Consider the following 26,600-nt stretch of genomic DNA (forward strand, 5'->3'; position numbering starts at 1 on the left):
TAGATATTATAAGATTTAACAAGCTATTTAAAAAGGTTTTACAAGTTATAAATACCTTATAAACCTTATAAGTACCTTGTAAAACCTTTTAAAATACATTGTAAAACCTTACAAAACACTTGTAAATACTCCGTAAAACCTTTAAAATACCTTGTAAATTTTTCCCGCCAAAAAAATTTCGGCAAAAAAATTGCGGAATCACTTTTCCCGCAAAAAAAAATTTTTGGCGGGAAAAATTTTTGGCGGGAAAAATTTTTACGGGAAAATTTTACAAGGTATTTTAAAGGTTTTTACAAGTGTTTTGGCGGGAAAATTGCGGGATCACTTTTCCCGCCAAAAAATATTTTGTATTTTGTAGACCTAATTTTGTTTCAAATAAGGGTAAAATGGTCATTAAAAATTAAAAGAGGACAAACTTAAAAATGGACTCTCAAAAGGGATATTTTTGAAAAGGTGTATTGAAAAAGGAGCATTTTTAACAATTTCTCATATAATAAAATAGAAATAATATTAAATCGTCATCAATCATAATTTATACTATTTTATATCACACGAGGGTAATTTCGATATTTGCTTTCAGCTTAAAGACAGTATTTGAATGGAACGACTGATTCTTCAATATTTTAAGAAGGTGGACATGGCTAAATATCACTACGCGTTAAAATAATTTTATATGTAAAATGGTTAAATCATAACTCTTATAGAATATAAATATTTGTGTGGTTACGGGAAGAGACGTCAGTGTTAACCGCGTTGGCGTCAGCGTCATGATATCATGCCAATCTCTTTCAATAGTTTTTAAATTATTTTTTAGTTTTTCGGTATTATTTTTTTTAATTTTCAGTTTCATTGACTCGGTCTTCGATTTCGTCGATGCTCTTTTTAATTACTATTTCTGTATACTTTTAATAATTTTTTGCCACAATTTCTGGTTGAATGGGTAAGTACAATAATATGTGCTCCACTGTTCATTTAAAACATATATATATATATAAGTACAATAATGCAGATCTGTCCAGACAGGACCAGTTCTTGGGGTGTTCTAGAGAAGCATATGTACAGGATCCAAAATAGTTTTGCAATTTATTTAAAAATAATTTATGACTTTTAAAATTATTTTAGTACAAGGCACAATATTTAAATGAGCCAATATCCAGATATGTAACAAATCATAAAAACAATATCAATTTTTTAAAAAAAAATCTTTTTGTATTGTTTTTATATTCGATATTTTGTATCGTTTATAACATAGCACTAACTATCCGCTAAAAGTTTTATACCGTTTTGTGTTACTAATCGTATAAGATTTTCATGAGAGTATCTAAATTGTATTAAAATAATATTAAAAGAAATAAAAAAGAGGAGAGTGAAAAAAGAAAATGTTATTGTTTGAGAAATTCTCGTCTCTAATTAAGATATCCACTCTACACATGTACTTATCTGATTGATTTATTTTTTAAAAAGAAATAGAATTGAAATAAATAACTAAATTGTATTTAAATAATATATGAAGAGACTTTCTAAACAATGGTGATGTTCTAATAACTCTTTATGTATTGTTGATTTGTTATTGCAGGGAAATTGTAAGTAAATACAGTAGAGAAGTACGAGAAGTGGGATTTAAAATAGAGGAATTGATATCAGAGAGCTTAGGTTTAGAAAAAGATTACATGAAGAAAGTGCTTGGTGAACAAGGTCAACACATGGCAGTCAACTATTATCCTCCATGTCCTGAACCTGAGCTCACTTATGGTTTACCTGCTCACACTGATCCAAATGCCCTAACCATTCTTCTCCAAGACACTACCGTTTGTGGTCTCCAGATTTTGATCGACGGCCAATGGTTCGCCGTTAATCCACATCCTGATGCTTTTGTCATCAACATTGGTGACCAGTTACAGGTACTTATCGATTCCCTTTAATCCTCCATGTGACTTGTGATATTATAATTTATATAGTTTGCACGAAAAAGATACCAATCATTTACCAAAAGTGTGGTGGGTTAGTGATTTATCATTTATAGTTGGTTCTATTGTTTAAGTTTGTAACGCTAGTTCAACTTTAGAATGAGTAATTTATGCCGTATCAACCGTCTAGTTCCGGATCCATATAAAATATACGGGAAAAGTTCAAAATTATTGAAAAAAAACATACCAAGCAATGTAATAGTTTCTCCACTCAAATACTCCCACATAAATTGAGATACTTAAACCAATTATAGAGAACTAATTATAGGGACAGTTCAAAAAATACCACAAAAGAATTTAGGAAGGAAGAGTGTGTAAACTTTTCTGAATATTTCCTTTAAAAAGTGTTTTCGGTACTTTTATTTATTGAAAGTTATACAGAAAGTTTTAAATTGATTTAAAATACGATTTTTTTATTCTTATAAGATATAAATACTTTAAGAAAAATCATTATTTAAATTTTAGTACAATTAACATATTGGTGAAAGGATTAGAGATTCTCTTTTTGGTTAATAAAGGGTTAGAGCATCATCCATTCATCTGAGAATAAGATCTTAATTAATTGTGTGTTTTCAGGCATTAAGTAATGGAGTATACAAAAGTGTTTGGCATCGAGCTGTAACAAACACCGAAAATCCGAGACTATCAGTTGCGTCGTTCCTATGCCCAGCTGACTGTGCTGTCATGAGCCCGGCCAAGCCCTTGTGGGAAGCCGAGGACAACGAAACAAAACCAGTTTACAGAGACTTCACTTATGCAGAGTACTACAAGAAGTTTTGGAGTAGGAATCTGGACCAAGAACATTGCCTCGAGTATTTTCGAAACAACTAAGATACATATATGTCTCTGGCCTTTATGTTTGTCTAGTAGGCTATATGGATACAAATCTATGTAGCAGCATTGATGTTTGATTGTATTATCCTTTGTTTGCATACTTCTATCAACATTTTGTTCTAGACGTATAATAATAATATTAATAATTTAATAGTTATAAACTTTAACCTTCAAGTCTTAGCTAGACTGATAAATGTCTTGATCATAACTAGTAACTACCATGGGATTTTTTTTTTTTTTTTGTCAACTATTTTTATTAGTGAAATTTGATGAAGTACAAATAAAAACATACAAGCACAGAAAGCCAAAACAAGATACACTATGCCGACGGACGAATTGATGTTCTCGGAATCAAAGAGATGATTTCCCCGGAAACTAAGCCTCAAAACAAAGAAAGCGATAAAAATAAAAAATGCAAATCAGAACTTTTGAGGTTGAACTCGAAAGAGATCGCACTCGCACCCTTACACAAAGAACAAAAGCAATTAGTCTTAAAATCGAAAGGAAACAATAACCCGAGAAAGCAACGACCTCTTCAAAAGAAGAACCAATGAATGTTATTTACCAAAGATGCCCGCGGCCAACCTAATGATAACAACCACCTTCTCCTATCACAATGAGAGCCAATCTCTCCGAAACCAAGAACCAAGACTTCATAACCCGACAAGCAAAACAATATATTGAACCACATAAACGCTTTCGGACGCGACGACGACGAATTCAACGACAATAATTTTGTTTGTGTTAATAATTTTTTAGAGCCAATCTCTCCGAAACCATGGGGACATTTGTTTGTGTAAATAATTTTTTTACTTTAATATATATATGCTTCGTGGTCCATAACCTGAACTTTAGAAAATGCTTCGTTCTTCTTAGATGGCGAGAATATATAACCAACTCGGTTCCAAAACAGGCCAGTAGTTATGGTTAGAGTACTTTTAGGCCCAACAAAATATCATAGTCCAAAATGAGACTATCATCTATATATAATTGATGGATTCATATACAAATAGCTTTCCTCTAATTTTAGAGGAAAATTGCAAATTGAATACACTCAAACAGGCTCCGATTCTGATTATTACACTGAACAAATTTTGAAGTCATTATGTAATTACTGGAGGAGAAATTAGCAATAACAGTTTTTCTTTTTCTTTTTCTTGATATTATATGTAGATATATTGAATGCAGTCAGTTTTTAAGAAGTTAAACCTAATAACAAATAATGAAAATGAAGCAAACTTAAACCAAAACTGAAGAACTAGATGTCTTGGAATAGCGATAACAAAATAAAATGAGATACAGATCAGGACCAGAACCATCGTTGCATCAAGGAGAAAAATTCAACCAATTCAGCTAAATTTTATGTCTGTCGTCTTTTTATCTGAATTTAATTTCCCCACAAAACAAGCATAAATCATTTGTAGCATAGACCACCAATTCTTGATACTCTTAAACAAATCCAACGGCATTGGCTTTTAGGATCTCTCAAGAAAATGCTTGACCATTTGGTTGAACTTTTTAGCATGTCTTTTTACACCATCTGAATAGTCAACGTAGTAGAAACCAAATCTCACTGCATATGAAAATTACTACTCAAATTTTTGTTTCCATATTTTAAACAGTCCACGACAAAATTTAACAAAGAAAGAAAATGTACACGGTTTGCAAAGCACTCTTGAGAAACAAATTAATGTGTTGTTCGATTTTGACTGTATTTTAAAAATTGTTGACAACTAATGATCAAACAATTTTATGAATTATTCTTAAAATAAATTTATTCCAAAACCTTAGATTCTCGTCCGACAACAGAAGAACTAGCTTGTTCGTTTTCATGTATGGCGTCCCTAATATACTCTATCAATTAGTATTTTTTTTCAATTTGGTTTCTTGGTTTTGTTCGAATTCTACTTCTCTTCAATATTAAATTCTTGTAAGGCCTCTCTTTTGACTGCACATGTATCCATTTATTATATTATTGTAATATACATAAAATCGGTTAGTGAATAAAAAGAAATATTTGTTGATACATGGATGATTCACTTACTCTTTTTCTAACTAATCATAATTTACCACCTAATAAAAATAAAGAAAATAATAATTTATTCATATAAAAAAAGTTAACTTAAGTCATTAAAATAAATTATGTAACAATATATCATTTGTGTTAGAATTTATATATCTATTAGAATTTATACATGAAATGTTAAGATTTAATTTTACAATTATAACAAAATTATATATTGGTTTAGGTTTATAAGGGAAAGTTTGGGTTTAGGTTTTACAACTAAATGATGTTAAATGTCGGTTTGGATTTATAAAAAAGTGTTCAAGTTTAGATTTTACAACTAAACGAGATTATATGTCAGTTTGAATTTATAAGTAACGGTTAGAGTTTATATTTTACAATTAAACGAGAATATGTGTCGCTTTGAGTTTATATAAAAGAGGAGTAGGGTTTAGATTTTACAATTAAACGAGATTATATGTCGGTTTGGGTTTATAAAAAAAAGTGATTAGAATTTAGATTTTGTAATTAAATGTGGTTAAATGATTGTTTAAGTTTTATAAAAAAAGTGATTAAGGATTGATTATACAATTAAATGCGTTTAATTTTTTTTATTAGATAGCAAATTCTGATTAGTTAAAAAAAGAGAGAGAGTGAATAAAAAAGTTCACCCGTAAGAGTGAACCCAAGAATTGTTGAAAAGAAAACTAGTTTTTTTCTTATTCTTCTTGATAATATTTCCCTTATGGATAAGACGAGAACTCTCGGAAAAGCAAGAATCTAAAAGATGATCTTTATTCATTTATTCATAAAAAGACCAAACTATAGATACAAGAATTATGTCAAAAGAAAGAAATTAGAAAATTTTACAGTATACAAATTTATATATGGTATATTTCAATATTAACAAACTTTTATCCCATAAGTTACCAACAACGAGATAAAGAATTAAGGCATCCAAAGAATTAATCAGTTACTTTTCATAATTAAATTGTGATCTTCTTTGAACGAGCCTAAATCATCTGTAATCCATACCACCATCTCTTGACACTTTTAAACAGATCCATCGGCATTGGTTTTCCAGATCTCAGAAGAAAATGCTTGAACCATATGGATGAGTTTTTAGCATGTCTTTTTAGACCATTTTTATAGTCAACGTAGTACAGACCAAATCTCACTGCATATCCATGTTCCCACTCAAAATTATCCAACAACGACCATGTGAAATAGCCTTTCACGTTACACCCATCCTCACTACATATTTGAATAGATAGAGTTAATTACTTTTCTTCGAACTTAATATTAATTAATCAGTTTTTATTTATATATAGTGAAATTCTCTTACATGATCGCTTTCTGGAGTTGTTGAAGATGTTTTTGGTGGTATTCTATTCTCTTTGTGTCTTCTATTATCTCTTCACGTGTCACTGTTCCATTTTCGTAGTCATCAAAACCTATACATTTTCATGTGGTTACTAATATTAAACAAAGAAATAAATATAGAATTATTGATGATTAGTAAGACATTATCGAACTGTTTTTTAATGTTCTTACCATTTTCTGTTATGTAAATAGTTGGATTATTGTATTTATTTTTGATGTAATTAAGAATCTTTCGTAGCCCTTCCGGATATGACCAGAGAATTTTGGTCCCATCCTGAAATTTAAAAAAAATGAAAAAAAAGAAAAGAAATGATGGTTATTATTAAGCATTAATTGTTAAACATACTAAAACTAAAAATAAAGTTGGCGAAATAATTTGTGCGACACTATAAAATTCGTACCGATTCTAATGAGATGGTGTCGCCGCTACGATTTGTCACTAAAAAAAAAGTGATAAATGTAATGTCATTAGTTGTAAATTCATTAGTATTTTCTTGATAAGAAATTCGAAAGCCAAATAATGTTGCATAAATATGTTATGGGGTACTTTACATTTGTATTGGAGGTGTTGGTCGGTCATGAAGCGAGGCCTTGAAATATCGACATTAAGATCGTGAGCGACAAACCGTGCAGTGTAGTAATTTACACCAATAAAATCAAATGAATTTTTAATCATCATAGATTGCTCTTTGGTGAAAGATGGCAGTCTATTTCCAGCGCTTGTCTTTATTATCTCGGGATAGTCTCCGAAAATCAGAGGGCTGAGATGCCTAGAAGAAATTGCAAGATAAAAAAGATTAGATAATCATTTTCTTTTGTTTTTGTTTTGCCTTAGATAATGAATTAATAACAGAATGAGTTATATAGATGACAACTTACCAACCAATATTGAAAGCAAGAGCTCTTTCAACTGCTTCTTTATCAGCATTAGAAGCAATGTCATACGGCTCGAACCAATAAGGGGACAACACTATGCCTATTTTGGAATTTTTTGAAATCTGTTTCACAAATATACAATCAATTAAAATGTCTGTATTTTGCATTTAAATCCCCTTTCAAAGATTAAGTGATATGAACCAATCAACTCATTTTTTTCGTTGGAAATTAATATTTTTTTTTATAGTCAAAATTTTAAAAACTACTATTTTAGAAAAACACGGTTATGTTTTAGTACCTTATCACATTTCCTGAACTCTTCAACAGCAGCAGCGTGAGCAAGAAGAAGGTGGTGAGAGACTAAATAAGGCTCCGTGCCCGAATCACCGGCTATGCACAAACTGTTTACCCATTTGGAACATCGACCCATTGCCTTATTTCCCGCATCATAACCAGAAACGCTATAAACATATGGTTCGTTGAACGTTGTCCACATACTGACCTTGTCCCCAAACTCTTGAAAACAAAATCTGGCGTAGTTTCGAAAATCATCTCTGTATGAAACCACACAACAACAAAAAATGTCAAAAGAACAACTTTTTAAACGTATACATGGTATACATATCATGGATGGTTCTAAGCTTCTAACTTACATGATTCGAGGACTTAAAAAGCTACCATACTCATCATCAAGAGCTTGAGGGATATCCCAATGATAAACTGTCACAAAAGGTTTGATACCTGCATGTATGTTTAAATATGGTGTGATTAGAAACATTCCAAACACAAAACTTAAGAGTTGTTGTGTAAACTAATTAAGCATATGATTCTGACCGTTCTTGATAAGTTCATCAATAAGATTCTTGTAGAATTGAACACCGTCTTGATTGACCCCATCACTTACTTTTCCACCTGAAAATTAAAAATTCGAAAAGGTAAATTATAAATTCTTATAAAATTATTAGTCCATTCTAAAAGGTTGACATAAATATAAAATTGTACTTACTCGGTAATATTCTTGACCAGGACAGGGAAAATCTGAAACTATCCATATTCATTTCCTTTATTAATTTGATGTCTTCCTGCTCATTTCGTCCATTTACATTAATATAAGTTGTTGCATTAATTAGAAAATAATAAAAACAAATGTAAAGCTTGATTATTCAGATATGCCCCACACATTATACTCCTGAGAAGATATTTCACAATTAAATCACGTTACAAATAGCAAAAATGCTAAAAAGTATGCAATTTTTTTCCCCACTTATATAAGCATGCACGAACCTTATAACGATGGTAAAAATCAACGGCAACATCTCCATTGTCCATGTTCGTCCTTTCTGCAAAAATATTACTTACTATTTTTAATCGATCTCGTATATATATATATAACTTTTGGATAGAAAAAATTATAAGAAAAATTTAACAACATGAGGAAGTACTAGAGAGTAAACCTGGAAATGCATGTGTGAAATTGTCCCATATGCTTAGACTCCTCCCTCCTTCTTCTACTGCACCTTCATACTGCATTCCATTTACGTACATAAATATAATTAGATAAGATTTTACATATTTCTAAACTATGTAATTTATGATGCAAAAAAAGAAAAAGAAAAATGTAATCTATAAACATAATACTATTTTTAAAATTAATAAAATTTATTAAAAAGGGTTAGTGAGACGAAAAACAAAAAAGGTTATCTGAGACATGACCCTAATTAAGACCAGTCCGAAATATAGTATATACGTTGCACTTGTGTAACCCGATATAATGTTACAAGAAGCAATATTTGTACATTACATAAAATATAACTAACGAACCTGATAAGCGGAAGAGGCAACACCAAAATCAAAATGAGGAGGAAAGCTATAACGATTTAGAGGAGTTGTAGAAAATCTTAAAGATCTTCCTTCTGCAGTATCCCATGATGCTACACATAGTGTGATTACTAGTGCAATTAGCTTAATTGCCATTTCCTTGGATGTTAATTAGTTATAACAAATTCTTAGGTTTTTGCTTTTATTTGAGACTGAAGATATGTAGAATTGTTTGTGAGAAATGTTAATGCATCCATTTCCTCTTATATAGAGAGAGAGGTAGCTAGGGCACACGCGTACCATTGAATCTTTAAAATAGCTAATTAAATAAGCATTTCTTGACTGAACAGGTTGCCTTTTAACGACTAAATGAAGTTCAAGTGGAATGATTCAAACGGTTATTTCCATTTTGTGTTAGTTGGTGCTTCTTGAGAAAACACTATTGCAACATATCGCGCCAAGTACGTAAACACAGAACAAGTATTTTGAAATATTTTATTACTCAACATCAATAAGAGGAAAATCTTATTTTAGAAGACTTACCAAGGTGGTGTGTTTCAAAATGTCTCGGTCACCCATATTAGAAAACGTGTACGAGATTTGTCAACAAAACAATATTCTTGAAGTTTTACTGGTTGAAAAAGTTAAAGAAAATTAAAGTAATAATAGAATGAAAATTAAATAATAACATAAGATCAGAAACTAAAATATTGTATAAAAAAACTAATAATATCATATAAATAGTTCACTTGTTAAGAGATCAATATAATGAATCATAAATAGAGTTAATTAAGTTTCAAAGTCACTGGTCAAAACATTCATCAAAAATAAATTTGCAATCTTAACTGAGAACACATCCATTCAATATATACATGTGATGGAATGTTATTTGTTCTAATTACCACTAACAAAAAATATCATTTATTATTTGTTATTTAAATAGAATGTTATGTGGGTAAGTTGAAAAATATATTATTAATGTTTCTTAATAGACTAACATGTTATATATGTTATAGTTAAAATACATACCATTCAATTTTATAAATTTATAAATAGAAGGACCCATTCTCACTCAAAATCAATCAAAATTATTTTTTGTTCGTTTTAATAAATAAACCAAAATATATTCGAAAAGATAAACCAAAATATATGTATATGCAAAAATATAAATATGTTATTTAGTAGAATCGTGGAAATAATTCAATTTATATAAAAGATCAAAGCTAAAATATTTTATTTGACGTTCAGGATAAAATAAAGGAAAAACGTTTTAAACATAGAGGAAAAACGAAAAAAGAAAAGAGAAAGAAAACGTAAAGATGATGTGTAAAAGAGGACGTCAGTCTTAACTCTTAAGTCTATTATACTCATTTCCCGTGACCATCTATGCATTACATGGTTACTGGGTCAACTGTAGTTTGTTATGATTAAATGGGAATTTGGTAAGTTTCTGTTAGCAAATGAAAGATAGCTAAAAAACAAAAAAAAAGAAAAAGAAATAGGACTAAATTAAAGACGCGATTTTTTTTATATATGTTAAATAGTAAAGTGGAACTAACATGGAATTGAGCGTTTCAATTATATTGATAAAATTGTCGACATTATTTTATTTTAATATATGATTGGTCACTAGCTAAGAATATTTTTTCAAACTACCATATACTCCTTCCGTTTTCGAATAGTTGTCGTTTTAACTATATGCACACAAATTAATAAACTATTAATATTGTTAGTTTTTCAATATAAAAATATCATTAATTATCTACCTAAACATAATTTAACCAATAATAAATCAAGTTGCATAATAAAAATAAATATAAAAAAAAAGTAATAAATTTTACATAGAAAACTGAAAACGACAACTAATTAAAAACAAAAAATTTCTCTAAAACGACAACTATTCGAAAACGGAGGGAGTATTAAATTTCTATTAATTTTCTTGCCGAAATGATCTAGTATTTTCGAAAGACTTGGAGACTTAAAATCTAAATTAAGCAAACATTATGTCATTTTTGTTTATTGTTTCCATGGGTAAATATCGATGCCAATCGATACATTAGACCACCATTAACAAGGATATCTTAAAGAGTTCTTAAGTAAGAAATGTGGCTTAGCTAAGACCCAAAACTAAGAAAAGTGACTTAGCTAAGACCCAAAACCAGTGTTCTAAAAAGCGGTCTAGGCGGTCGCCTACCATTCTGATTTTTCTTGGAGAAAATTCTCCAAAGGTAAGACTCATCTCTTACCATTCTGATTCTCCAAATATGATTTTTTTTTAATCATTTTTCTTGGGTCAAAGATGTTTATCTCCCAAAAAAAATTTTTTGATTAAAAATAAATCTATTTTCCTGGGGGCTCTAATGTTAAAATTTTCCAGTCTCTCCTTTTTTTCTCCCTTTGAATGAATTACCCATTCACACCTAAATTCTACTTGAACTTAGGTATATCAAAACTACCAAATATACATAGGTTTTCTTGGTCCATTTTCAAACTAGTTTTATTGACCGTTTCTCGGTCTAAGCAATTTTTCCAACATTTTGTATTATCATGGTGTTATTTGCATCAATAAACACGTTAATTAACAGTAATTAACTTATAAAACCTAACAAAAGTTTACATCTTCCATTTTTGATATATGATAAAAACAAAATTAGATTTGCTTATATGTATATATACTTATAATTAGGAATTTTTATAATCTCGAACTGTTGCACGACTACAGTATTCACTTAAAATTATTTCCATGAAAATCATAACTTATGTACATGCATGGATGGGACCACAATATAAATCACCCTAAAAAAATGAAACTCTCGGCCAGTGGGACGACCCGGACAAGAAAAAAGAAGCAACAAAGAAATTGTCTTCTACCGGACAAGGAAACTCATATAATTTAATCCCTTTTGGAAACTCATATAATTTAATCCCTTTTTAATATATTTCATATGACAAGAAACTACAAAAATATTTTTAGCTCTCACCTGAGACAACTGAGTAAGTAAAATCCTCAAATAATAAACCATAATAAAGGCTATGGTGTTCTGTAATTGTTGTTCTAGTTGTGATAAGTGTTACATAGTCTATTCTCAACAATTGCAAGCCAAAATGTGCACTGGATAAATGCTAAAACAATTTCAAATGGAATCATGATCTTTTTTATTCATGAAAACGACAAACTATATATAGATAATACAAAATTATTTTGACTAAAAATACATATATATAATTGCTCTGATACCATTTCAGATTTAACAAACTTTACTTCTCAATTATGATTTTACTCCATTCAACGATAAATGTGTACAAGAGAAAGCTTAAATACAACTATACAAGTGAAGATAATAAAGATTAACTAATAACCAACTAAACCAAACAAGATCCTATAAACCGACATTAAACCGGGTCTATGTACTCTAATAAATTAGGTCAAAATAACCTTAAGAAAAAAGGACATTTAACAATACATGACTGTATATGGTATATTTAAATATTAACATATTCTTAATCTAATCCCGATAAAATTTATCAAAAAAATAACGAATCCGTTACTTCTCATAATTGAATTTAATTTCCCCACCAAATGACCTTAAATCATCTGTAATGCAGACCACCAATTCTTGACACTGTTAAACAGATCCATCGCCCATCGGCATTGGTTTTCCGGATCATCTCAAGAAAATGTTTGAACCACTTGGCTGAGTTTTTAGCATGTCTTTTTAGACCATCTGAATAATCAACGTAGTATAGACCAAATCTCACTGCATATCCATGTTCCCATTCAAAATTATCTTACAACGACCATGTGAAGTAGCCTTTCACGTCACACCCATCATCCCTGCATATTTATACACAAAACAAATTAGTTAATTATTCTCGAATTTTATTAGTTAATCAAATACTAATTTGTTTTTATTCATTTATAGTGAAGTTCTCTTTCATGATCGCTTTCTGGAGTTGTCGAAGATGTTTTTGGTGGTACTCTATTCTCTTTGTGTCTTCTATTATCTCTTCACGTGTCACTGTTCCATCTTCGTAGTCATCGAAACCTATACATTTTTACGTGGTTACTTTTATTAAACTAAATGTTGAAGATTATGTTTATTGATGATTAGTTATACATGATTGAAATGTTTAAGATTATGTTTCTATCGTTCTTACCAGTTTCAGTTATGTAAATAGTTGGATTGTTATATTTAGTTTTAATATAATTAAGAAGCTTTCGTAAGCCTTCCGTATATGACCAGAGAATTTTGGTTCCATCCTGAAATCGAATGAAAAAATGGTTATATATGGATAAGCATTTTTAACATACTAAAATTCAAAACAAAGTAGGAGGAATAATTTGTGAGGAATTAAAGTTCATACCGATTCTGATGAGATGTGGTCGCCGCTACGATTTGTCACTAATAAAAAAGTGATAAATGTAATGTCATTAGTTGTAGGTTCATTACTATTTTCTTAATAAGGAAACTAGACAGCCAATAAAAGTTACATAACTCGGTTATGGGTACTTACATCCAGTGCCGGCCTGTCAAATTTTGGACCCAATACAAATTTTTTTTTTTAATGGATTTTGTAGAAGAAATTTAAAATTTGAGATCAAATCTTAAAATTTCAGAAAAATTGGGGCACATTTTGCAATAACAAATAGATAAAATTTTAAAATTGAGACTAAATCTGAAAATTTTAGAAAAATGAGGCCTATACTTTACAATAACAAATATTTTTGAGGCCTCATTTTGATACTAAAAAATTTAAAAATTATTAAGGCCTAATATCTTTGTTTCTTAAAAATTGGTGGCGGGCCGGGCCTGCTTACATCTGTATTGGAGATGTTGGTCGGTTGTGAAGCGAGGCCGGAAAAGATCGACGTGAAGATCGTGAGCGACAATCCGTGCCATGTAGTAATTTATTCCGATAAAATCAAATGAATTTTTTACAATCATAGATTGCTCTTTGGTGAAAGAAGGCAATCTATTTCCAGGTATTGTCTTAATCGTCTCAGGGTAGTCTCTAAAGACTAAAGGGCTGAGATGAGATGCCTAGATATAGTTGTAAGATAAAGAAGATTAGATAATCATTTTTTTTTTCTGACTTTAGATACGGATTTAATAACACGAAATGGATCACATATAACACAACTTACCAACCAATATTGAAAACAAGAGCTCGTTCAACTGCTTCTTTATCAGATTCGGAATCAATGTCATAAGGCTCAAACCAATAAGGCGAATCAATGTCACTATGCCTATCTTAGCATCTTGTGAAATCTGTATCAAAAATACCATAAATCAAAATGTTATCTTTTGCGTTCAAATCCTTTTTGATAGATTAATATATAATACGAACCAATCCTTTTTTTTTTGTGTTGAAATTAAGCTCTTGAAAATTAAAAGCAACTCATTTAGGAAAACATAGTTATATCTGTAAGTGCGGAGAGGTCAAATAATTGCGGAAGTAAACGAGACAAGAAATTTGTTAACGAGGTTCGGTTTTTCCTACTCCCCGGGACCACGTCCAGATTTCGATTCCACTAGAACAAGAAAGCAAATACAACCTATTCGCAAACGCGAAAATCAAGCACAACCCTCTTGATTCACCGCTCCGTTCTATTAACATAAAATCTTAAGGATAAATCTCTACCCTTAACTAAACTCTCATGCGCCTAGATTTAATCAGGATAACCTAACCCTGAGCTAAACTCCCCCTGAATCTAGACTTCAATTCTCCAAGTCTCTGGAACAACCACCACACACGAACCGTCACGCCAACGAACCCAACGATCACCAAGATTCTCCAACATGAACCGTCAACACCAACACACAAATAAGCTTGATCACACAAGCACTTAACCCGCGAAACTACGTCGCACACGATCACACACACAATCTCTCACATCGAATCTCTTTGGGATTTTTACTCTTGTCAATCCACTTTCTCATAAGGTCACGTTCTCCTTATATAATAAACAGAAACTTGCACCTCAAGTTCTTCCAATCATACATAAGAGAAAGTTTCTTAATCTCATAAGGAAAAGATTTTCCTTTTTGCCAATTTCCTTTTCACTTCAAGCAAACTTCCTCTTTGCTTACATGATTCCTTTTGTCTTCAAACAAAGATATTTTCCTTTTCCTTGACTTAACAAACGCTCCAACATCCAAGTACTCGAACTCCTCATCAGCAACTATGCTTCTCATCTTCTTAAATCACTTCTTGTACTACTTCATGTACTACTTCGACGGCTAGTACAGAATACCAAAATAATTGCATCTTCAAAGACTATATATCTACTGATAAAAATATTAACGTTAAGCGAAAGTTGTTAAAAAAAACATTCAGTTCGATACTTAACAAAAAAATGACCGTTTTTACCTCCTTTTCAGGTGAGCAAGAGGCGTCAATAAATAATAGTAGTCTATAAGTTTCTAAACGATTATACAATACGCATCACCACCATCTAAGTTTTTACCTTATATTAATAAAATAAAATAAAAGAAAAAAAAAAAAAGTTTTTACTTTATTACTATGGAGATGAATTTTCTTGATTTAGCGGAAGAATGCATCTCCGCAGTGATTTCTTTCACCAGTCCTACGACGCCTGCCGTATCTCTGCTGTCTCCAAATTGCTCCGCGTCGCCGTGGATTCTAATACCGTTTGGGAGAGATTTCTTTCCTCAGATTCTCGTATGTATATCGATAAATCTTTATCTAGATTTTCCAATAACCAGTTGTTCCTCTGTTTCTGCGAATCTCCTCTTCTCATCGACAATGGAAGAACGGTAATTTAACAATATGTATTATGCGGGTTTGAATTTGAATGGTGACGCAGCTCAGAAAGTATTAAGCTACCATGTTTTTTAGGTATAGATTCTAGAAATTTATTGTTTGAGATGAATGTAATGTGGACGATGTACTCAATTTTTTTGAACAAATTCCTAAAATTATGAATGTAGAGCTTTTGGATGGACAAGAGAAGCGCGAAGAAATGTTGGATGTTATCTGCAAGGAAACTAGATATCATTTGGGTTGATAGTCTTGAATTCTGGATATGGATTTCGATTCCGGACTCGAGATCAATTAATTTCATCTCAATTGTTTTACTTCTTTTAATCAAAAGCTCTTAGTGTTGATTTTAATTAGTTTGTAACAGGTTCGAGGAAGTTGCAGGGCTTCTAATGGTATGTTGGTTCGAAATCCGAGGAAAAATAAGCACATCCCTTCTCTCCAAAGCAACCATGTATGGAGCTTACCTTGTATTTAAAGAACAAGAAATGGGATCCTTTGGATTTTAGTCTCTTCTTTTGGAGGTGAGCTTTTTTTCTACAAGAACTGAGGTTTATAATGATAGAAGAGTGTTTCTTAAGCAAGGAATGCAAAGGTGTAGAGAAGATGGGTGGTTGGAGATTGGAGTTGGTGAATATTATGTTGGTTCCGATGATGAGGAGCTTGAAATGAGCGTCTTGGAGACAATAGAAGGTGGTTGGAAAGGCGGAATCATCGTGCAAGGGATCGAGATTAGGCCAAAAGAAGTGTTGGGATTAGGTAACACCTTTTCCAAGTGATTTCTAGTTTTTTTTTTTTGTGTAATATAGAAAATAGGAATTAAGTCTATGCAATGTATGGACATCTGCATTCTCTTTCTCATATCATTGTACCAACCATGCATAGATGATGATTCCGCCTTCTTCTGTTAGCACTTAAACCAGGTTGGAAGTTGCGTTCCGCAATAAACTTCCCGAAGTTTAATAAAAAATCCCCATTTGTTCTCTTAATTTTGTTGTACCACATCCTAAGCTAATATCTTCTTACTGGTTTCAAAACTCTTGAAATCTCATTTGTCCTGTCCTAAAGCATTTTAGCTTTTGTTCTAAATGATCTTTTCTTGAAATGTGTGTAGATCCAAAGTCGCTATTTGGCAAGGTTGGTGCAGCTTGATCAATGACTCCAACTTCACAACCATTTTTAGTTACGTCTATAGCTCAGATTGAGATCCACTGGTAAACTTTGAGAATCTCTCTTGTTTAAACACTAAATTGTTATGCTCTTATTGTAGATGCGTTTTGTTTCTTATCTGGACTAGAGTATGAATGTTTAGAAAGGTGGATATGCCCTTTGGTTTGAGATTCTTGGTTATTGTTCTGCGAAACACCAATTTTATTCTTAGTATGCTGACTTATTTGGAATCTGTGGTTATTGTTCTACGAAACACCAATTTTATTCCCATAGCTTATTAAAGGAAAGACAATAATCTATACTAGTATTTTTGCAATCACTTTTGAGTCGGGTGGATAAAATTGTTTTCGGATACTTTGGATACCTGATCCGTTTACAAATTTTGATCATAAAAAGTTTGTTGGGTCGGGTTATATTTAACCCAACTCATACACTGGATATTCCATATTTAATAATTTAGATATTTAGAAGATTTGATTAAAATTTAGAATTATGATTCTCCTATTTTGTTTTGTTTTTAACTGTTTTGAATCATCATATAATATATAAAGTAAATAAAATAAAATAAATTCTGCATATATTGTTATTCGAAAATTTAAAAACGGACATATATTATCTAATTGACGAAAATGTGTGTTCAACGTTCTACATCTATTAAATATTTAGACAATGATTCAGAATCATATCATAAATAAGATCAACATAATAAATGAGTTTTTGGGCCAGATGGGTTTGGCGGGACGGGTTTTTGAATCAACAATAATAAAAAGATTAAAATATCATTAATCCGCCGCTTCAATACAGATTAAATTCTTAATTTTTTTAATACCACTAATATTAGACATATTAAATAAATCTCATTTAGAAAGGATTGTATAAAACCAAAAATTTTCCCGTGGTATAATGTTACTTAATAACAATTATAAACTATAAAATATAAATATCTTAGGAAATAATACAATTTGCAAACTTATATATATATAATAAATAATCGTTAAATTTTAAAAATTACTACTTTTAGAAAACAAAAAGGACGGGTTAAAAAGTTACATGACGGATTATATTTCGGAACGAAGTTATATGGTGGACGAGTTTGAATCAATATTTATAAAATTTTAAAATATCATTTATATGCCGCTTTAATACAGATTAAATCTTCAGTTTACTAAACTATAAATGACTTAGAGAATGATTTGATTTGTAAACTTTTATATATAATAAATAATCATTAAATTTTACAATAAAAATAAATCACGGAACGGGTTATATTTCGGAATGGGTTTATATAATGGACTAATTTGAATCAATATTTATAAATATCATTAACATGCCGCTTTAATACGGGTTAAATCCTCAGTTTATTAACAATTTTCTCGTGGACTCGTGGTATACCGTTACTTAATAACAATTGTAAACTATAATATAAATAAATATTTTATAAGGAAATACAATTTACAAAATATTTTATACTAATTTTAAAAACTAAATCATCCAGCGGTGTACCGCGGATTAAAATCTAATGTTCATTGTAATTCTAGCTAGAGAACGAACCCTAAAGGAACTCATTGATTGTTTGTTGAACCAAAGGGTGATATGCAACCAAACGCTCCCCGATGTGAATAGCATACGGCAAAGTCATGATAGACTCATTAGCGAAGAGACCCATGGATGTATTCAGAGTGTTTGTTATCCCATCCACAAATTGTGACGCATGAGCAATTTGAGCCATATCATCAATAGTTGGTACCTTACTACCTTTCTAATACAAAAACGTACCAAAACATGAAATTATTAACTTCGTGCGATCATTGAACATATTGTTTTTTTTTTGGTTTGTTAAAATCATTAATCTTCATTTTTTTATTCTGGTATAGGATTAGATATTTTATTTTTAATTACAAATCAATTAAGATTTTTTTTTTAAGAAAAGATTATTAAGTAAAATGAATGAGGCCGTAAAAGAGCCACATTTATATCTTTATACTGTAATTACAAATGCAATATGCATATAATATATTTACATTATATCTATATAAATTTGTGAAAAAATATGAACTTTTTCAAAAGATTTGGGAATTTTAATTTTATAGTAGTAATATAGTGATTACTTTTTAAACCCGCTCAAAATTCGAGGAAAAATAAGCACATCCCTTCTCTCCAAAGCCACCATGTATGGAGCTTACATTGTTTTCAAAGAACAAGAAATGGGATCCTTTGGATTTGAGTCTCTGCCTTTGGAGATGAGCTTTTGTTCTACAAGAACTGAGGTTTATAATGATAGAAGAGTATTTCTTTTGCAAGGAACGCAAGGGTGTAGAGAAGATGGGTGGTTGGAGATTGAACTTGGTGAATATTATGTTGGTTCCGATGATGAGGAGATTGAAATGAGCATCTTGGAGACGAGAGAAGGCGGTTGGAAAGGCGGAATCATTGTGCAAGGGATCTAGATTAGGCCAAAAGAAGTGTTATGATTACGTAACTCCTTTTCCAAGTGATTTCTAGTTTTTTGTGTAATGTAGAAAATAGGAATTAAGTCTATGCAATGTATGGACATCTGCATTCGCTTTCTCATATCATTGTAACAATCCTGCATAGATGATGCATGATATTGGATTGTGTATATTATTACCTAGAGTGTTGATCTTGAACTTTTATTTGATGACCATTTGTATTTTCCAAAGTGTTTTCTTATTGGTTCAATAATTTTAGTTAACATATACTTTTAATATAAAAAGATAAGAAAAAATGATAGTTTAAATAGTTTTTCATAGGTGTGCGTAAATCTTAAAACATTAATTAAAGTGAAATTGAATTGTTTATATGAAAAGATGCAAATGAAAAACAGATCTCTATCAATGCATCCGCATGTGTCTGAATAGAAATTGATGAATTATGTTCACTAATGCATCCAGGAAAATTACGTGAAGTAAAAGAAAGAGTAATGATCCCATAAATCTGTGTGTGTACAATCAATAAACAAGTCACATCATCTGCATAAACCTCATATTTGTGTACGAGGTGTCACACCAGTCAACACAATTATTTTTTGTAACAAAAAAGCATAATTATTAAATTGTGAATAGGTGAACGTGACCGTCAATCTGTTTATAATGGAAAGAGATTTTCAACAACTGATAGACATTTTAATGTTATGGAGTATCTAATTTTACACAAATACAACAATGTCAATAAATATATGTTCTTCGTGAAATTCAATAAGGTTTCAAATAACCAGACAGAGTCAGCCCAACAGCAAACTTCTCACCCACGTGACGATCGTTCACGGGTTAATTATACTTGATTTTTTTTTTCCTGGTCAATCAAAGAAATTATACTTGTTGAACTCTTATTGAATGTGACTGATATATAATTCTATATCGCTACGATACAAAGTAATTAACTAGAAAAACGATATTAAAAACGATTACAAAAACAAACTATTCTTCTTCCTCCTACGAAAATAAATAAAGTATTTTAAGCCTTTTTGCGATGTTACCATCTATCAGCTTCTTTATACTCATTCCGTTTCACAAAAAGTGTCGTTTTAAGATTTTAATCTTGTTTCACACAGAGAATCGTTTTATGTTTTCAATGCAGTTTTTAAGACTAATTCTCTTTTTATCCCTATTATTTCAGCTGATTAATTAGAAAGAATGATATTTATCTAATGTATTAATAAGGAGTAAAAATAAAATTTGTTTACTTTTTTAATTTGTGTGAAAATGGGTAGAATGATACTCTTTGTGAAACAAATAGAATATTGTTTTTAATCATTTAATTACTGTTAATTATTTTGTCTATCTATTAAAAATTATGGATTGTTTTATCAGTCAAAATCCATTATATGTAATGAAATAAGTTATAAGAAAACAATCACGGATGAATTATAATCGGTGTAATAATATTTTATGTATATTTTAATTTATACAAACAAAATGAAACAAAAGCAAAATAATTTTTTCTTTCGATTCGTCGCACCAAAAGAAAACGTATTTATTCTTCGGGAAAAATGTCGTTAAAATCCCCAATTTATTCAAAACGTTGATTTAAATCCTCAACTCACGACTAAACAAAATAAATATCAAACTTATGTTGACTTTCCAAATAAATATTAAACTTATGTTGACTTTCCAAATAAACATCAAACTTTCATTGACTTGGCCATATTAGGCATGACGTTAAGTGAGTTAACAGACAATGTTAAAGGGATTAATTCTCTGTTAACAGACCCGCTAATTAAAAATGACAGTATTGTTGAACTATAATCAAATCTCATCTAAGTCATATAACCTAAATTCGTATTTCATATAAATTAGTTATTTACGTAAGAGTCACGAATGTACGTACGTATAATTGTGTCTGTTCGTAAAGTTATGTCTTTTCGATTAACACATGTACGTACACGTTGTTTCGTATTGTATAAATAGATCGAGTCAAACTCAATAACATCATTGTGTGTAATACATTTTATCTTATCAATAAAGATCAAGTTTCTTTATACTCTATTTTTCATTTTGGTTTTGTTCTTCATACTCTGTTAAAACAGAGTTCGTTAGTTGATCAAAACACTAACAAGTATTCCTTCTAAACATAAAACGACGTTGTTTTGTCGTAACTGTTCAATAAAATCCCGAGTTTCAAATCATACTCTATTTAGGGTTAGGGATTTTGCTCGATTTGGGGATCTAAGATTGTCTTTAGGGATTTAGTTCAATCGTTACGACAAAACGACGTCGTTTTGTTGTTATATGAAACAATGTCGTTATCAATTAACATATATGTTAACAGAAAATTACCTCCGTTAACGAGATCTATTAACCCACTTAACGTCATACCTAATATGGCCAGGTCAACGGAAGTTTGATATTTATTTGGAAAGTCAACATAAGTTTGATATTTATTTGGAAAGTCAACATAAGTTTGATATTTATTTCGTTTTGTCATGAGTTGAGGATTTATTAACCCACTTAACGTCGTACCTAATATGGTCAGGTCAACGGAAATTTGATATTTATTTGGAAAGTCAATGAAATTTTGGTGTTTATTTGAAAAGTCAAAATAAATTTAATATTTATTTGGAAAGTCAACATAAGTTTGATATTTATTTCGTTTCGTTATGAGTTAAAGATTTAAATCAACGTTTTGAATAAGTTGGGGATTTTAATGACATTTTTCCATTTATTCTTCGGTTCGTCACAGTAATCTTCCCTTGTTTCTACGTCTGTTGTATCATTTGTTTTTAAATAAACTGTCATGTGATTCGGTCCCCTTTACATCATGTCGGTTCCCTTTTTCACAAGATACAAAACCCCAAAATTATTTTCAGTAATCAATCATGTAATAAAAAAAAGCTCTTTTATCAGAAAACTAATCGCAATAATATCCCTTTTCATGAAAAACAAAATGGGGCATCTTTAGTTTAGGGTCCCTCCAAGACACTATTTATTTTTTATTCAGTTAATCTCTCAAAACCGAAATTATCATTTTGAGTTTGCGTGACGACGACTTCCATTGAACATCGTATGGATACACTTTTTTATTTATTTTAAATTACCTTTTTCATATGATGCCGTATAATATCAATTATCTAACAAAAGAAAAATAAACAAAATGACTGAAAATGTACAAAACTACAAAAAGAAATGAAATATCCATATTTTTGTTTTATTTTTAACGTCCGGAAATGATTTATTAATTATGTTTTATACGCCCATTAAATATATCTTCATATTTATCCACAATGTTTTATTTATATCATGAATGATATATGAATTTTTGAACTCTCTTATATTATAGTATTAATTTTGAACGAAATAAATTTTTATGCTTTCGTGTTCCAATGATTACTGTAGAAAAAAAACATCAATAAAATCAACTCGAAAATAAATAGAAAATTCCAATTTAATAACATTATTACAGTCGAGACGAAGTAAATTCGAAAACCACTTCGTCTATTCAAAAAATACTCAGAAATTTAAAAGAAAAGCGGTGTAATTTGGAGCGCGAGATGATGAGTTATCGTTACGAGGAAGAGAAGAGTCAGCTCGGACACTTCGACGGCGACTTGTTGGTGGTGGAGGGAGGAGTGTGGCGGTGATGCGTGTAAGCGCTGCCGTGTATTCTTCAAGCAACTCAGCGGCGATGGCTACTGTTATCATGACGATTTGAAGCTTGCTCTAATGATGCTTTGCTTTGACGTTTGTTAGAAAATCTCTAAACCTTTTTATGATCTTAATTTGCTTGCAAGACAGGACAATGTGGTTACCTTTTGTGAGACGGCATCGTATTTATAGAGCCCGGGCTCTTGAAGCTAGTGGCCATAAATTTTGGTAGGTTCTGGTCATAAATTATTGTAGCCGTCAGATCTACCGACTTTATTGATTTTAATTTTATTTCTAGTACTTTTTATGCAGTTTTTTTTTTATCTCGGATTCTTTTCGCTAGAAAAAGATCATACGAATTCTTTTTTTCTTTCTTCATTTAGCATTGCCCATATTGTAGTTTTGTAGTTTTGTACGTATAGTTTCGGACTAATCACAGAAATGAACAAGTTTTTTTATAAGAAGTTTTCTTGAAATGACAAACCCACCACATATAAAACATTTGAACCTAAGCCTAATTAAGTGTAACTAAGTAATCCATGCATAAAATTTATACATATTAGTAACAAATTTGGACTTAAGCGAGATAACAATTTTTTTTGTTGGATAATTAAAATGAAAAGCATACGGTAGAACATAGATGATCGTGTTCAATCCTGATAAAAACATAAAGTAGTAGCAGTAAAAAGTAACAGAAAATTTAATTAAATGTTTAATAACAGACAATTATATCTATTTATTTTGATTTTTAATTGTAAACTAAATATAAGAAATGGATGAATAAGATATATTTCAAAAATGATAAGCCTATCAGTCTCAGATAACAAATGCTAGTTATAATATATTAAAACTATATATAATGTTGTTCATTAAATAGGTGACAAAGAGGGTGGGATGGGCAAGATTTTGAATGGTGATTTTATTAGAGCTGAATGGGCAAGAAGCAGGGGAGACTAACTGCAGAAGAGTCTGACTGCGACGCGTTGATTTGGGCAATGCAATCAATAATGTGGATACAGAGCTACATGATGATGACTAAGAACATTTGAAGTTGCGCATTTACATCACGGCAGTCAGAACTTTGGAGCAAAGATTAAGGAGCTTGTGGCATTTATATTTCAACCAAGGGAAGGTAATTGTTGTGCTGATTACAAGACAAAATATCTATCTACTAGTTAGTTATGTTTAATAGAAACTGAAGTGGTAAAAATGATGAAATAGTTGCGTATAGTAAGAAAATATCTTGCGGCATTAATCGTTACCGGTAAACAAATAATTGATGAAATAGTTGCGTATAGTAACAAATTATGACGGGCTCACCCACTTATGAAGGCGGGCTGCGATATTGGTTTCCAAACTCATATTCGCTAGTGTTCTCTACTTTATAATCCGTCTCGAAAACTCAGATTTTTCAGCTTGATGTTGCATTTATTGTAAAACCGTCTTTTTTAGTGAATAAATTTTACATTCGTACAAAAAAAATAATAATTGAAAATAGTCTATTTGAATAAATATTTGCCAATAATTAGTCCAACGACTTGTATGATTGTATTGTAGACCCTAGAAAATAAAGACATCCTGCGTGATGTTCAAGTATTATATAACTTAGAGCATCTCCAATGGGGAGTTCTCTCTATAAGACTCTCTTCATTTTTTTATTATAATTTTTTTGAAAATGTGAGATGAGAACTTTTGTTTTTTTTAAAAAAATTTTTGATAGTCCAATGGTAGGTTCTCTAGTGAGGTTCTCTTAGAAAAAAAAATATTAAATATATTATTTCATAAAACTTAATAATTATTGCAATTCATAAAAATATTAAACATAAATTATTTCAACATTTTTAAAAAATGTACAAAAACAAAACCGGAATAACGATTAGTTATACTGTTGGTTGTTGCGAAATTTTTGTCGTATACATGTATGCTCAACCAAATCAGTTTTCAATTGTTGACGCATATCACGATCACGAACTTGATTTCGAATGCCCGTCATATTTCCGAGATTTATAGGCATCTATGTATAATACGCTAAATCAACTTGAGAAGCTCGGTTTGCTTCAACTTATGTGAATTCCAAAACATTTACTGCTCAAGCTTTGCCATTGGCTGCTGGTGGGTTAAGCTCATCCCAAGCTTGTCTTCACTCCCAAGCTCAAGTGGTCTTCAATCCCAAACAACTAAGTACGGAGCATATGCTTCATATTTAGCTATGCTATTCATATCCGTAAATTTCAAATGGTCCACTCAATCATGAGTCTTAAAAGGGAATCAGAATAAGAAGAAATTACCTTGATGCACCAACCAGCCCACATGTCATCGTAGCTACCAATAGGCTGACCATCACCCATGAGACCAAAGTACATTGTTGGGCCAATCAAATCTACCCCTAAAATAATAAGCCGTATAAATTCCATCATCTGGTTCAGTGTCTCTTAGACTTTGACTCGATTTTGGATAGCATGTATCCAGAGATCTTGTTCACAAGAGTATGGAACTAAGAACAGGATATGACTTTTCATTGAGACAAACTGCGCATAACAAGGTGACATATCAGTATCGAATGAATCTGTTAACTTATATAGAACCAATATACTGATCAGTAAGAGAATGCATAAAATGTAGAAGCACCAAACGTCACTTTTTCCATCGATGGACTGCTGAATTCAATAAAAAGCACAAACTCTCACCCAAACGTTTCCTCTATCTTCTCATTCAATCTCTCTATTATTACTCAACACAACAAAGATCATCACTTTGACTCTCACTTATCATTGACACATATAAGCAAAAACAGAGTAAAACAAAAGTGGAATCTTTGAGTTTAAAAGATTGACCTCTAATGGAGACGAAAGGGATGATGAGATGATGAGAATTGGTGGCAATGAGGTGAAAGAGATTAGTGGAACTAACATAAGAGCCAACGATGTTTATGAAAGATACAATTTAGTATTCCCATTGACAATCGAAAATCTAATAATCTCAATGTCACAGTCCCATAATCAATAGATCTGTATGTTTCTCATCATACACTACCAAACATAATTTGTTCAAACGTTTGAATCAATGAATCAATAACAAGAACATCAAATCCACAACTCTAAACACTTCAAAGTGACAAAATTAAAAGGCGACAAAGTTGAATTAAGCTCGATTGATGAAGAAATATGGAAATGGAGAGTGAGTGAGTCTTAACTTGTAAGCAGTTGCAATTCTCAGCTTCCTTTCAAACAACGCCGAGCACAAAAATTGATCAGCTCCCTTAGACGGAGTCGGAATAATCGTGTGAGGAGAAGATCCATGGCTATCGGGGATTTGAAGAGACGCTTGGTGAATCAGGATAAGAGCCATCGCGAAGAGCAATCAACGGATCAATGAAATCTCCAGTGCATCGCAACAGGCGGAGCCGAGAAAGAAAGAGTCGAGAAAGAATTTCGGAAGAGAGAGACAAAACAAGGGCTTTTTTTTTTTCTTTTTTATTGTTAAAATCGTTACCCAAATTGACACGTATGCGTCTCTCTCTGATTCTCAAATCTCTCTAGAGAGAGATGATTCTTTCATTATTTAGCATTATTGATTTATTTTAATTGTACTTAAATCCAGAGAAACCCACTAATTTAATGAGAGAACCTCCCATTGGAGGTGCTCTTAATGCTCATAATGTTA

General features: G+C 30.9%; 4 protein-coding genes and 1 long non-coding RNA gene across 15 annotated transcripts in view; 2 read left to right on the forward strand and 3 right to left on the reverse strand.

The window, feature by feature from the left end:
- The window catches only part of LOC9310272 (protein DOWNY MILDEW RESISTANCE 6), a 7,897-nt gene extending 4,943 nt beyond the window's left edge, over positions 1-2,954 (forward strand). Inside the window, exons 3-4 of the mRNA XM_002872071.2 lie at positions 1,577-1,901; positions 2,544-2,954. Of these exons, the coding sequence (XP_002872117.1) occupies positions 1,577-1,901; positions 2,544-2,798 (580 nt within the window). The 3' untranslated portion in view covers positions 2,799-2,954. The remainder of the gene's footprint in view (positions 1-1,576; positions 1,902-2,543) is intronic.
- Positions 2,955-5,587: 2,633 nt separating this feature from the next.
- On the reverse strand, positions 5,588-9,125 carry LOC9308187 (beta-glucosidase 31). Its single transcript, XM_002874159.2, has 13 exons — positions 8,887-9,125; positions 8,520-8,589; positions 8,350-8,405; positions 8,072-8,147; positions 7,900-7,977; positions 7,719-7,806; positions 7,364-7,619; positions 7,069-7,187; positions 6,742-6,959; positions 6,591-6,628; positions 6,361-6,463; positions 6,152-6,260; positions 5,588-6,060 (listed from the first exon to the last, which is right to left on the reverse strand). Exons 1-13 carry the CDS (start codon positions 9,037-9,039, stop codon positions 5,820-5,822), a joined length of 1,605 nt encoding a protein of 534 aa, XP_002874205.1. The 5' UTR covers positions 9,040-9,125; the 3' UTR covers positions 5,588-5,819.
- Positions 9,126-15,373: 6,248 nt separating this feature from the next.
- On the forward strand, positions 15,374-19,505 carry LOC9310274 (putative F-box protein PP2-B12). Of its 10 annotated transcripts, XR_002331554.1 has the most exons (5): positions 15,374-15,744; positions 15,837-16,425; positions 16,781-16,880; positions 18,424-18,579; positions 19,138-19,505. XR_002331554.1 is itself a non-coding variant. In XM_021023851.1 (4 exons), the coding sequence occupies exons 2-4, from the start codon at positions 16,123-16,125 to the stop codon at positions 16,816-16,818; spliced, it is 270 nt and encodes an 89-aa protein (XP_020879510.1). In that variant the 5' UTR covers positions 15,382-15,744; positions 15,837-16,122; the 3' UTR covers positions 16,819-17,066. The 10 variants fall into 10 exon arrangements, 3 of the variants coding, with proteins under 3 accessions (XP_020879510.1, XP_020879511.1, XP_020879512.1); XR_002331556.1 differs by lacking the exons at positions 18,424-18,579; positions 19,138-19,505 and having other exon boundaries at positions 15,377-15,567; positions 15,713-15,744; positions 16,781-17,066; XR_002331553.1 differs by lacking the exon at positions 18,424-18,579 and having other exon boundaries at positions 15,379-15,744.
- Positions 19,506-22,702: 3,197 nt separating this feature from the next.
- Positions 22,703-23,089, reverse strand: LOC9308189. The gene has a single exon (XM_002874161.2). The coding sequence runs from the start codon at positions 22,992-22,994 to the stop codon at positions 22,803-22,805; it is 192 nt and encodes a 63-aa protein (XP_002874207.1). The 5' UTR covers positions 22,995-23,089; the 3' UTR covers positions 22,703-22,802.
- Positions 23,090-24,749: 1,660 nt separating this feature from the next.
- On the reverse strand, positions 24,750-26,390 carry LOC110227200. 2 transcript variants are annotated; one of them, XR_002330994.1, is made up of 2 exons: positions 25,226-26,390; positions 24,750-25,114 (listed from the first exon to the last, which is right to left on the reverse strand). It is a non-coding gene; the product is annotated as an uncharacterized LOC110227200 (long non-coding RNA). The 2 variants fall into 2 exon arrangements; XR_002330993.1 differs by having other exon boundaries at positions 24,750-25,149.
- Between the last annotated feature and the right edge of the window lie 210 nt (positions 26,391-26,600).

Source organism: Arabidopsis lyrata (genome assembly GCF_000004255.2).
Source record: "Arabidopsis lyrata subsp. lyrata unplaced genomic scaffold ARALYscaffold_6, whole genome shotgun sequence".
Classification (NCBI taxonomy): Eukaryota; Viridiplantae; Streptophyta; class Magnoliopsida; order Brassicales; family Brassicaceae; genus Arabidopsis; species Arabidopsis lyrata.